Raw genomic sequence first — 14,146 nt, forward strand, 5'->3', positions numbered from 1 at the left:
GGTTGTGAGGTTTGGTTCTGCTAGTTCGCCTCATCACGTGACCCTCATGTTTATAGTTTGTTGATGGCCAACAATCACGTGACAAAGTTGATGGACCGAACTTGTAGGAACCCATTGACCCTCATGTTTATGTCGAAAGATAATCCGTTTAGATCAATCTGATTATAATTTGCTCGATGATATGGTGTCAACTAGCTTATTTGGCAAGGTTTCTGTTGGTAGTGACTTTGGATGAAATTCCATCTTCACCAGTATTGGGGGATAAAAAGGGAGAAACTTACTCTCGGTGGTTACAGATATATATCTTCCGGTAAGATGTTTTAATGTAAGGTCAGGATGGCCGAGTGGTCTAAGGCGCCAGACTCAAGTTCTGGTCCTCGAGAGAGGGCGTGGGTTCAAATCCCACTTCTGACACTTTTTTTTCTTATTGTTTTTTGTCATTTTTTTCATATGTGTTTCATAAAAAATAAATAAAAGATTTATGTTCCTCTCGATATATAACAGCCTAACAGCCTTAAATAACAATATACAAAGACTTCAGGTACATGAAAGGTTTATGTATGCCAAATTTTGTTTAGTCCGGATTTGCTCTTCACACCAACCTCACAATCCAGCATACATAGGATGGGGCTGTGGGGTCAGTGTAACAGTTTCATGTCATAGGGTTAAATATTGACACAGTTGATACCAAAAAATTTGTAACGGTGTACATCAATATGCTGGATATTTTATTTATTGTTTTATAAGTTTTAAAGGGATGGATGCAGCCTTTCCAAAGTTTAAATTTTTTTTTTTTTTTGTATCTTTTGTGTCAATCTATCTAAACATAATCAGACACACCAATACCCAACGAACATATTGTATCAACATTTTAATCATTAGTTAAGTTTTTATATATTGTATAAAACTTATTTATTAGCACTGTTATTGTAATTTTATTTTCATGACATATGGCTTGTGAATTGTGATGGTCACTTGGCATTGCTAGAGGTGCAAAATCAAATCTGCATGGCATCAGGATCTTCATGGTAAGGTGGGTGGAAATCCCGATTCAGTCATCGCAAAATTTGTACTCTCTAACACTTGCAGCCCTGCATTCGTAACATCTCTCCATGTATGAAAAAATGTAAATTCAGAGATGTTACAAATGCACCGCTGAAAGTGTAGTGAGTGTGGTGTGATTTCAAATTCTATGAAGACCGAATCCGGCCTCTCTGGGCGAAATACCTCACATGAACCCTACTCTGTTCCCACCCTCCTTGATCCCCCTGTAAATATCAAAAGCAGCCTTGATCCCCTGCATAGCTGAGATGGTAACTTGGGTGGACCTCACGTGAACCCTGCCAAAAGAAAAAAAAAAAACTTCGGCTGTCCACACTAACAGTCTGGTGTCAATAGTATGGGTGCAACTTTTGCGGGTTAGGATTAAGATTTTGTGAAAATTTCAATGGGCCCAACTCAAAGTTTGAACCCGAACATCTGTTTACTCAGGCCAATCCAATTGTAGCGTTAGTTAATTCACCAAAGCATCGGGCACTTGTATACAAAACCCTGTGTGAAACCTTGATGATAGTTAAGGATGAACACAAGGGTGAAAATTTTGTCATGTATCAGGCCATTGTATCAATGGGTCACCGATACACAAAATATAGGTGTTTTGGGCATTGGATATATTTCAGTAGATAGACAAGCCTAAAGCCTGCCCCTTGACCTATATTTCCTAAAAAAAAGTGCATGGTGCAAAGTATCGATACACCCTTTATGGTATATTGGAGTATATCGATATTTTAAATCTTGGATGAATAAATAGATAATAACTAGAATCAAATGAAATTGATATTAAACCAATTTGAACCAACTCTACCCAATCTGTTATTGAATAATCCAACCTAAAAACAGCTCATAATCGAGTTAGAATCTCCTGTCAACAAAACACGTTTGAATTCCTACTTAATTTAGAAAGCATATCTCACCATGAGACTGAGGACCCACCATGTATGAGATGTGCAGTTTCTTATGTTGGTAGTCAGTTGGAATGTATTTTGTTGGCAGGTAACCCTAACTCCCCATACTCACCCCTAATGAGTAATGACTTGACAGCCCATGTTTTTGAATTTTGACTGGTACAATTTTCCCAAGAAATTAATTACTTTAAACTTTAAAGCCACTTGAAATGAAGTGGCAGAAAAAAAAAACAAAAAAAACCTTACACATTCACCTCGTAAAGAAAAGGTAAAGGCACTTCAACAATTGTGAAATGACTGGACCAACCGGTATAAACCATCTATCTATGACCGTTAATGAAAATCAAATACCCTGTTACCAATTTTATCCTTCAAGTGCGAAGTTATATGGAGTATACATACAGTAAGAAAGAGTGCATATAGAAAAAAAAAAAAAAATGCATGATTTGGATACTCGTCGCAAACTACTACACGTTTTGGACATTTGTGATAGACCAAATGTTAAGTGTTCTTCATTTTTTCTTTTGACAAAAATCAGAGGCTTATCAACAAAGCTAAGACAATTTGACATGTGATACATGCCCTAATGCCTTCAACATCGTTAATTTCTTAATAGCAAAGGTCATTCTCAAGTTAATGATCAACTTTGTTTGATTTACTAATCGGAGGTTCATATTTTGTTCTTTGGTTCTTTCTGTTTTTAGTAATCTTTGGTTTTCTTAGAGGATTGATCGAGATAATCTTTCTGATTCAAGAAAAAAAAATGAAGGGGGTAGAGGATGCTGGAATTAAATTTAACCAATTAGTAAAAGAGGTAAGTCTGTTTTATAAATCAATTCCCTTTGTGTTATAATCTTATTTAAATAATTTTCATTGTACCCACCTAATGTAAGGTTGAGGATAAGTTCATGATCCTATGATGTAAGTACTTTTTTAATTTTAAAAATTGCATTTTTGTATTTGTAAAGTTATCGTTTCAATTTCTGATTTATAATTTTCTTTGAGTGATTTTCAGAGATTTTGCAATGAGGATTGTGGGGGCTGAGATGGGCTTGACGATGGTGAAAGATAAGGTTGCCTCATGAACTAGTTTGAGCTAAGTGGTCTTCTTCTAGGCAAAGGGTTTTCGCGGTTATTGTGATATATATGCTGGGTTTGGAAATCACTTGAAGCAAAATATGTTCAGAGGGTCTTGGATATCAAAAAGCTAGGTCATTTGGAATTCTTAAGCCCCCTACTTTTAAACCACTTCTTGAGCTATGGCATTGAAACATTGTAAGGGATGGTTCTTTGTTCTTTTTTCTTTTTTTGGTAGAATAGTAATATTTTGGAGATTATTTGTATAGACTAAAGGTATGTGTGTTTATTTGCTCTCTCTCTCTCTCTTACACACACATACGATGTAGAGTCCAATAATAACCAAACCAAATTATTTTGCATGTAAAGTCTACATACTCCACTAATTAAAACAATGGAGTAATTATCAAATCAAGGTTTAAAATATTGCAACATATCGTTCCGACAAGAATTCAATGCACGGAACGTGTATAAATCATTCGTTCCGTTTCTTTTCATTCATATCGGCCAATACGAGCTTGTATCGAGCTATTTCGGATCTATATCAGCCGATACGGGTCAAAACAGTCCAATACAGTTCGGATCTGTATCGTTATTCATTAATCCATATTTAATACTGACTCTCATTAATATCGTTTATTTAAGTCTAATTTCTCTCACATTAATTAATCAATCACTCCAAGGCAAGTTTAAATTTAAATTTGAATTTTAGTGCCAAATTCAAATTCTCTCATTAATTCTTTTAATTAATGATCCCCGATCATTAATTTCGTTTTGTTAGTGTAAAAAATTCAAATTTTAGCTATAGCAAAGATTTAAACCTTGATCACTTGAGTTTAAATTTTAACAACCACAAGTTTGCCAACGAGTCAAACATATTTTTCTGCTATGATTATATATATATTATTAATTTTGAAGTAAATTTTCACTTTTCAAGTGACAAGTTTTTATTAATAAATGCTAGAATTAATTATTAAAATTTATATATTAATAAATATTAAGATAATTATATTGGTTTTTGAAAATTGACATTCACATTTTAGTTTTTTTTTTTGTTTTTTATATTTTAGTTATTTCATCATTTTTTCAATAGTTACTAATTGTGTCACGCTATGTCACACTTTATATAAACCATTAAATTATGATTTTTTACATTTAAATTGCTTATTTACAATCATATAAAATTTGTAAATATAGTTAGTAATATATTTTTTAAGATTTATTTGAATTTTTTATTATATTTATGCATGTCTTGTTTTTCGTCCGTATCCATACGTATCCAAAACATATCATGATACGTCTCTTAAAATTGTCTTTCTGATACACCTTGTGTTTTCGATACTTTCAACCTTGTGTCAAATACTTGATTTTAAAAGTAATTAAAAATGAATTATAATTATTTATTATTAATTATTCTTTTTACCCCATTGTAATTATTTATTATGAATTATTCTTTATGCCCCGTGCATTGCACGTGCTTTTTACTAGGATCAATAAAAGAATTTCTCTCAATTAAGAGAACTAGAAATGGAACAACTTCTACGCTTCAAAGGAACCGCACTCGGTTCACCTTTTTAAAAAGTCAAAAAATGAAAAAATGAAAAAAAAATAAATAAAACAAAAACAAATCGTAACCTCTAACTTATCATGCACATCTGGCCCCCCTATAAGAAGCCATTACAAATTAAATTATGGACCGAACGCCTACTCTACACCCTCCGTTCACTAGGACCACTACAAATTAAATCATGGCCACTTCTTAGTAGTTTGAGTTGGGTGTCATATACTTCAGTCGTATCACCAACTCTTTATCAAACCAGTTCTCCAGAGTCCAGAGTCGACCTTCATCATCTGCTGCAAGAAGATTCAAGGACCGAATTTGGAATTTGACAAGTTTCTGCAAGCTAGATCTCCATCTGTGATTCCAAGGTTATCTGGAATAACATTTGCCAAGTTACAAAGCCACCTTTCCAAATGCCTGTGACAAGGAAAAACAAAATATAAAACGGATTTTTTAATAAAAAGAACAGTACATAACAAAGAAAATGCCTAAATCTTGGGTCTGCGGGCACAGGAACTGTTAACTTGCACCTATTTTGGATGTAAGCATATTCAAAAGTCAAAAGGTCATAACCATCAAATTTACTGCATTTCTATGAGCAAACACTTCTGGCAAAAAACATGCCAAAAGTCTTCATCCAGTCCACCCTTTGCAAGACCCCATATAGCTGGGACCTACAATTGGTAATGAAACTTTTTTTTTTTCTGATGCTAGTTAAAATTCTCCCTTGCAATAAAAATGAACTTTGAAAAATGCAGAAATCAGATGGTTAAAGATCATTGTATTGATTGTTGATCGGAGAATCTATTAATTGAGACTCATCCGATGATAATGTTCCAATTCTTGAAAAACATGACAGACGCACATTATGCAGGCCTCATCCAACTACTGGACCCATGACCCATATGACCCATGACACCCTAGCCCTGTAATGCTTCCTAAAGATAATAACCACTTGAGGCACTAGATCTGGTTAAGGCTCATAAGTTTTACGAAATATAGTTTCTGGAAAGGGTCATCAACATGATTCCCAGAAAAAGAACTGGACAAACCTTCTGCAAATGAAAACTAAGGAGAAGCACCCTCCTCACTCCTCATCTGAACTGGAATTGTCTATCCGTCTGTCTGTGATTGCTGGAAAAAGCCGCTGACGTAGGTCTGGAGGTGGTTGACGGGAGTCTGGAGAAGATTGGGCATTTGAGACTTCCCTATTTCCTGGCATCTTTGCTGGTTTCATTGTTGATTCCCTCACCTCCTTGCATACCTTATCCAACATGATGAGAAAATCCCGAACAATCACAAACAAGCGTAAGCCCTCATCTTTCCCTGCTTTCCCATGAAAGTAATCGGCAGTATTTTTCACCAGTGCCATTATCCTTTTTTCTTCCTCCAGCAGCCACGTTATGTCAATCTCTGCATGCTCTACAAAACTCTTAAGTGTGCGGTGAAACCCACTGTCCTCTGAACTCTTCATCTCTGAGTTCAGAAACTCCTTCGTCCTGATTAGTGTACGACCAAGCTTGGACAATGTTCCTATTAGGTTATCAGCATCCAATGCTGCTGCCTTCCTGACATTCTCAAGCTCACCACCCAGACCTGAAACAACTTGAAGACCGATGCTACGATAATGTTCTTCCGTTTCTTTGGGAGAATCTTCAATGAAGTCATCTGATTTCACACTAGAGATGCTTTTGCTTTCTCTAGCAATACGGGTGGTCCGAACACCTTCAGACCGGATTATCTCCTGGACAACAAAGTGCAAGAGAGTTGTCTTCCCATCAGTTCCTTTGACATCAGACAGTTTCAATAGTGTGTCAAGCTTGAATGCCTGTGCACCACCCCTGAAGGTACCATCATTCATACGGTTGCCTGTTTTGAGTACAGCTTCCAAAAGTTTAAGGAATAGCCGGCTGTTTCTAAGTTCCTTGCAAGCTACCTGCCATATGTAAGTTGGAAAGAATACACAAGTAAATGTCAAACAACAGTAAATTCAATGACATAAAACTATAAAAATCTTGATCATGTCCAAAGAATCATATCCTCTCAGAAAACAAAAGGTTATGAGTGGAATCTGCCAGGCCCATATATGACAACATCTGCCCTCCATTCTCTCCTTTTGTTGTCTAATGATGAGCATTCATTCCCAGGATCGTATAAGCATTAATGTTAAAATAGAAGATTAATCCAAAAAACCAAAGTAGGGACAGCAATGAGGCAAATTAAACAAGACACCACCCCATCAGCCTCTATATCTATTGTTTGAAATTCACTTAGGGGCTACACTTCATGTTAAGAGACCCTCATCCGATGTGAAACAGGCTTTAACCCTGTTCTTGTAGTGCTGCCTCTCAACCTGCACCACTCAGTCGTTTGTTTCACTGTGGCCCTTCAATAGGAAGACTAATGTCAAGATTGGTGTAATCCCACCCTTCTTGAACTTGACCTGATGTCATCACTTGAGAGGCATGCCAACAAGGGCATTTATGTCCATTTGTTAGTCACAATTCTATCACTGTTTAGTTATTTCTTTGGATGTTAGAGAGTGTATGCCCAGCTCCAATCAGATTGATGTACATAAACATTTATGGATAAATAAAGTACATTATTGCTTTGTGTTCAAATTGGTTTGTTTATGTGAATTATTCCTTAAACTCGACACTTATGAGACTCGTGTTAGTTTAGAATGTTCTCAGCCATTGGATAGACTTGGGGAGTTTAATTTGACAAGGCTGACACTGGTATGTTGCTGACACTGGTATGTTGCCAAATTAGTGGAGCAGCTTGTTTCAACTGCTAGGGTTAGACCCCAAGCACAACTAGTGGGTATTTGGAAGAAACAATGAACCTGGGCCAATTTCTAGTTATGCCCTAAACCTTGGAGATAGATAGGCAAAACTAGAAAGTTGCACTTAACCCAAAACTTGATTGTGATATTGCACAAGGTTTTGGACTAAACTGTCTTTGATATACCGACCAGTGAAATCCATCAAGGGTCAAATGTCTAGGCATGTTGGGGCAATTTGGGAAATTACTTGAGTGGGTGATCACAGTGATAGGATCAACTCCTTTTGTAGACAAAGAGAATCCAGGGTTTATACTCTCTGATGGAAACCTAAATTGCGGGCAATGGATTTTAACTGTATTTGAAATCTGATTTGCAAAATGTATTTATATGTTATATTATTATTTTACGAAAAAGGTCTGCAAAAGGTTTTAATCCTGAGATCCATCTAAATAGGGAGTGTAACACTACAATTTGCAATCAGGGATAAGGTCCTACATTGTAAGTAGTGTTTTGATGATTATGGGCCAAGAGGTTGTTGGTGTATAAGCGTTGGATCACGTATCCTAAATCAACCTGTGAAGAAAAATGGAGAATACACAAAATGACAAAGTAAACAAAAATTCAAGCAAATAGAGATGAAAACACAAGAATTTACGTGGTTCAGAGAAAATCCTCCTACGTCCACACACTCCAGAGAGACATTTTTCATTAAAATTGTAGAAGAAGAAGGAGATGTAGATACAAGACAGCCACTCCTTTTATATCTGACTTTGTGGTTACCATGCACTAATAGCCACTTTCTGTAACTACTTTATAGTTACCATGCACTAATAGCCACTTTCTATAACTACTTTATGATTACCATGCACTAATAGCACTAATAGCCACTTTTCTGTAACTGATTTTATTTTGAGTCAATTCCAACATTCTCCACCTTGACTCAAAAAAAATAAAAAATAAAATTCTTCAACTCTCTTCTTCACCCTGCTCCATTTCTCTATCTAGATTACCCCCTTTTCCTAGGGCCTTCACAACTTAGCATTGTTGTATGTTTGAAAGATTTAGGCAATGCCTAAACCTCTCCCTTGGCAATGGCTTGGTCATCATGTCTGCTATGTTCATTTGGGAAGAAATCTTCTCCAACTGAATGTCACCATCTGCTACAAAATCTCTGAGCCTATGATACCGCACATCTATGTGCTCAGTCCTTGCATGGTATACTGGATCCTTTGCAAGACAGAGAGCATTTTGACTATCACATTGAACACAAATGTTCTTCTGATCAATTCCAAGCTCTTAAATCAATCCTCTCAACCATACAGCTTCCTTGGCTGCCTCTACTGCTACCATGTACTTTCCTTCTTCAGTAGACAGAGCCATTGTATCTTGTAATGTAGATCTCCAACTAATAGGACCTTGACCAAGAGTGAAAATATATCCCATAGTAGACTTTCTTTTGTCAAGGTCACCTGCAAAATCTGAATCTACATACCCAACCACTTTGTTTCCTTTCAAACCATTCTGAAATAGTAAACCTATATCTTGGGTACCGTTCAAGTAGCGTAGAATCCACTTTATAGCATTCCAATGCTCCTTCCCCATATTAGCCATAAACCTGCCCACAACACTAACTGCTTGAGATGAGTCCAGTCTGGTGCATACCATAGCATACATATGGCATCCAATTGCACTGGCATATGGTATATGTATCATCTCCTCATGTTCTTCCTCTATCTTTGGACAATGTTGAAGAGATAGTTTGAAGTGCTGAACTAGTGGTGTGCTCACTGACTTAGCCTCCTTCATATTGAATTTGGTCAATACCTTCTCAATATACCCTTTTTGGGTCAATCACAACTTCCCATTGCGCCTGTCTCTTTGAATTTCCATACCCAAGATTTTCTTTGCTCCACCTAAATCTTTCATCTCAAATTCCATGCTCAATTCCTGCTTTAACTTAGCAATCTCATGCAAACTCTTACAAGCAATAAGCATGTCATCGACATAAAGCATCAATAGTATAATGGATTCATCATGAAGGAAACGAAAATAAACACAACTGTCGTACTTACTTCTGATGTAGCCATGTTTAGTCATAAAAGTGTCAAAGCGCTTGTACCATTGCCTCCGTGCTTGCTTAAGGCCACAGAGTGACCTATTCAACTTGCATTTCAGTTGTTCTTTGCCATTCTTGACAAACCCATCGAGCTGCACCATGTATATTTCCTCTTCTAAGTTCCCGTGGAGGAAAGTTGTCTTCACATCAAGCTGCTCCAACTCCATATCACACATAGCTACCATTGCCAACATGATTCTAATGGAACAATGCTTCACTACAGGAGAAAAGATCTCATTGAAGTCCACTCCTTCCTTTTGTGCATATGCTTTTACTACTAACCTTGCCTTGTACCTAACCGGTTCGCTTGCAGATGAAGCCTCTTTTTTTCTGTACACCCACTTGCACCCAATAGCCTTCTTACCCTTAGGCAATTCTACTAACTTCCAAGTTTCATTCTTCCAAGAGAAGCCATCTCCTCTTTCATAGCACCCATCCATAGTGAGCTGTCTTTATCTTTCATTGCCTCCTTGTAGGTCATTGGATCATCACAATAAGCTGTTAATGCATATGCAACTGTATCATCAAATCTAACTGGTCTCTTGATGTTCCTTTTAGCCCTACCTGCAGCAATGGAATATGGTGGTTCCTCTTGGGATTGTGCAACTTCTTGGCTTTGATGAGAAGAATCTGTAGCGACTGGTTCACTACCCATTTTCTCTTCCTCACTTAGCTCCACCTAAATTGAGGTATTGCTCTTCTCACCATCTGGGATTTGCTGCTGATTTTCCTTCAACATGGAAGCTTCATCAAATACATATCTGCTTATCTCAACCTTCTTGGTGTTAGGATTCCAAAGTCTGAATCCTTTCACCCCTTCATTGTATCCTAGAAAAATGCAAGGTTTTGACTTAACATCAAGCTTTGTCCTCTCTATCCTACAACAAGACATAACAAGGGCATCCAAAAATTCTCAAATTTGAGTAATCAACAAAATTACCAGTCCATACCTCTTCTGCTGTCTTGAGTCCCAATGCTTTGGAAGGTGATTTGTTTGTCACATAACAGGCCATATTAACTACCTCGGCCCAAAACTGCTTTGGTAAATCTGCAAAGATCCTCATGCACCTTGCCTTCTCTAGTAGTGTCCTATTCATTCTTCCTACTACCCCGTTCTGCTGTGATGTGCCTGGAGTAGTAAGATGTCGAGTAATCCCTTCTGCTGCACAAAATTTCTGAAACTCTATAGAGGTAAATTCTCCACCATTATCTGTTCGTAGGTATTTTATCTGCTTTCAAGTTTGTTTCTCCACTTTTTCCTTCCAAATCTTGAACTTCTCAAAAGCTTCGGATTTATGCTTCATGAAGTATACCCAAACCTTTCTGCAATAATCATCAACAAAGCTAACAAAATATCGTGCTCTACCACTAGAAGTTACTAGCGATGAACCCCATGTATCTGCATGCACATACTCAAGAATCTACTTGCTTCTTTTAGTAGATGTTGTAAAACTGACCCTGCATTGCTTTCCAAAAATACAATATTTGCATAAATCTAATTTGCAAGATTTAACACCATCAAGTAATTTCCTTTTGTGCAGTTCTATCATGCCTCTCTCGCTAATGTGTGCCAATCTAAAGTGCCATAACTGACTAGAATCATTACCTAAAGTGGATGTGACAGCTGCATCCCCAATGATAGTTTTTCCAATTAACCTATATAATGATCCTTTTTTTCTCTCCTTTTATGACAACCATGGCACCCCTTTTAATTTTTATGACTCCATCAGCCCCACTATATGTACACCCATGATCATCTAAAGCACCAAGTGAGACTAAACTTTTCTTAAGATCTGGGACATGTCTAACATTTGTTAATGTTCCAACAATCCCATCAAACATCTTGATTTTAATTGTCCCAATCCCAACGGTTCTACACTCGGCATTATTTCCCATAATAACTGTGCCGCCAACATGTGACTCATATGTAGAAAACCAATCTCTATAAGGACACATGATAAGAACATCCGAAATCAAGTATCCAAGTATCCAAGGAATCCATACCTGAGGAGACTATAAGAAGATCTCCATCATTCTCTATATTGGAAGCAACGCTTACCTCGTCTACAGCTTTGCCTTCTTTTGAGCCTCTGCAAATTTCTTGCAACCCTTTAGCCAGTGACCATCTTTCTTGCACCACTTGCATTGTGTTTTCTTCAATTTGGATTTTGATTTGCCTCTATTCTTCTTATCTCCCCTCTCTTTAGATCTGCCCCGTTCATAACCCGAATCCTTTGCGGTCAAACTTTCACTATCACTAAAGGTAGGCTTTCGCCGCATCTCGTTTGACAACAAAGTACTTGTGACCTTATCCATCACCAATGTATCCTTCCCATACAAGATGGTCGTCACCAGATGATCATACGATTCTGGGAGAGATGAGAGGAGAAGAATCACCTTATCTTCTTCATCAATCTTCACATCTACATTGAGTAGTTGTGCAATCAACCGATTGCATGTACTTGTGACCTTATCCATCACCAATGTATCCTTCCCATACAAGATGTTCGTCACCAGATGATCATACGATTCTGAGAGAGATGAGAGGAGAAGAATCACCTTATCTTCTTCATCAATCTTCACATCTACATTGAGTAGTTGTGCAATCAACCGATTGCATGTATTCAAATGATCTAATAAATCGGTTCCATTTGCCATACGCAAACTATATAATTGCCTCTTCAGGTACAACTTATTAGTGAGAGATTTTGTCATATACAATTTCTCCAACTTTGTCCACAAGCCAATGGTGGTTTCCTCATCGAGTACGTTGTACATCACTTCATCTACCAAGTATAACTGAATCATGCTCAATGCCTTCAGATCTAACTCAGCCCACTCATCACTTGTCATCTTCTCTGCCTTCTCCTTTCCAAGGAGAGCTTTGTGAAGACCTTGTTGTACCAGAACTGCCTTCACCCTCTTTTGCCACAACCAAAAATTCACCTTGCTGTCAAATTTCTCCACCTCGAGCTTTAAAGTCAACATCTTCGCAGTCATAAGTACTTCATAGATTTAATAACCTTGCTCTGATACCATTTGTTGGTGTAGAAGCATTGGATCACATATCCTAAATCAACCCGTGAAGAAAAATGGAGAATACACAAAATGACAAAGTAAACAAAAATTCAAGCAAATAGAGATGAAAACACAAGAATTTACGTGGTTCGGAGAAAATCCTCCTACGTCCATGGGAAGAGCACACACTCCAATGAGAGATTTTTCATTAAAATTGTAGAAGAAGGAGAAGGAGATGTAGATACAAGATAGCCACTCCTTTTATATCTGACTTTGTGGTTACCATGCACTAATAGCCACTTTCTATAACAACTTTATGGTTACCATGCACTAATAGCCACTTTCTGTAACTACTTTATGGTTACCATGCACTAATAGCACTAATAGCCACTTTTCTGTAACTGATTTTATTTTGAGTCAATTCCAACAGAGGTTAGGTGTAAGAGACCATTATAAGGCTGATTAACTGATCAACTTCATCTTTCATAAGTCCATTGTCTTTGGGTCTTCATAGGGTGGCTGAATCCAATGATCATTTATATGTAAATGTTGGGCCCAATTGAGCCCAAGCTGATTGGGTCAGGGATTAACTACCCCTAGACAGTGAATTTGGCCTAACCTCTTTCAAGGGTAAGATTGAACCCTTGTGGCCTTATGTGAGACCTTTGTGGGTCCTACACCATACAATGTTCAGGCCTATATAGCCATGCAATGCATAGGAAAGTGAGCTATTGAAGAAAATAAGCCCAAGTCCCATTACTAAGGCCATGTTTTGGGAGTGCTTATGTTAAAAATAAGTGCTTATTCAAATATGCACTTATTTGCATTTGGCACCCAACTTTAAAAAATAAGCACTTATTTCATATTGGGTGTTTGGTTGTCTTTTTCTCCAATAAGCACTAGTGACTATTTTTTCTTTCAACTTTTCAAAATATACCCTATGGGTAGTGGGCTCTCCCTCTCTCTCTATAAACCTCTTGGATGCTATGCCAAAACACAATTGATGGGAGCATCACTCTAAGCATGGCAATTGGTCGATGGGAGCATCGCTCTATATAAACCTCTCTCTCTCTCTCTCTCTCTGTAAACCTCTTGACTATTCTACCAAAACAATGTAAATTTGTTACATCTTCGTTTTCCCTTTAACTCTTGAATTGTCGTTCATTTAGGCTAGTGTGATGGGGTTTGATGTGGGGCAATTGGAAAATTCATATAGCGCTAGTCCGCCAGATTTTTGGGCTTGGACCCCGGGTTTGACATTCACGCTCCGGAGATTGTACATAGAGGCACTAACCTTAGCTCCAATGTGGGTTGAACAGTCACGCTCCGACCCCCTCCCTCTCAATAATGACCTTAGCTCCAATGACAGGTCTGGTCATGTTGCCGGAAGTGGGTTCTAGGGAACCATTGTCCCTCTGGAGTTGAGCTTGGAGCAGGCACAATGTTTGATGGAGAGTTTCAATTCGTTCAAGCTTATTGTTTAAGGACTTAAGAAAAAGATGGAAATTTGGGCTTAAAAAATAAGCCCTTATTTTTAAAATAAGCACTTATTTTGGGCTTATTTCCCAAACACCAATAAGTGCTTAATGGTGTGGTCTCTGCCCAAATAAGCACTTATTTTTAAG

General features: G+C 37.5%; 1 protein-coding gene and 1 non-coding gene across 3 annotated transcripts in view; one reads left to right on the top strand and one right to left on the bottom strand.

Moving 5' to 3' along the window:
* Positions 1-330: 330 nt before the first annotated feature.
* On the top strand, positions 331-414 carry TRNAL-CAA (transfer RNA leucine (anticodon CAA)). Its single transcript has one exon. It is a non-coding gene; the product is annotated as a tRNA-Leu (tRNA).
* A 4,105-nt stretch (positions 415-4,519) lies between these two features.
* LOC148878073 (uncharacterized) overlaps positions 4,520-14,146 on the bottom strand; it is a 44,558-nt gene continuing 34,931 nt past the window's right edge. For both annotated transcript variants that reach the window (XM_088948611.1, XM_088948618.1), the window contains exons 6-7: positions 5,655-6,538; positions 4,520-5,019 (exon numbers count right to left, since the gene is read on the bottom strand). In XM_088948611.1, the coding sequence (XP_088804737.1) occupies positions 5,690-6,538 (849 nt within the window). In that variant the 3' untranslated portion in view covers positions 4,520-5,019; positions 5,655-5,689. The remainder of the gene's footprint in view (positions 5,020-5,654; positions 6,539-14,146) is intronic.

Source organism: Nelumbo lutea, chromosome 1 (assembly GCF_056320005.1).
Source record: "Nelumbo lutea isolate HS-2025 chromosome 1, American lotus-T2T, whole genome shotgun sequence".
NCBI classification, from domain to species: domain Eukaryota; kingdom Viridiplantae; phylum Streptophyta; class Magnoliopsida; order Proteales; family Nelumbonaceae; genus Nelumbo; species Nelumbo lutea.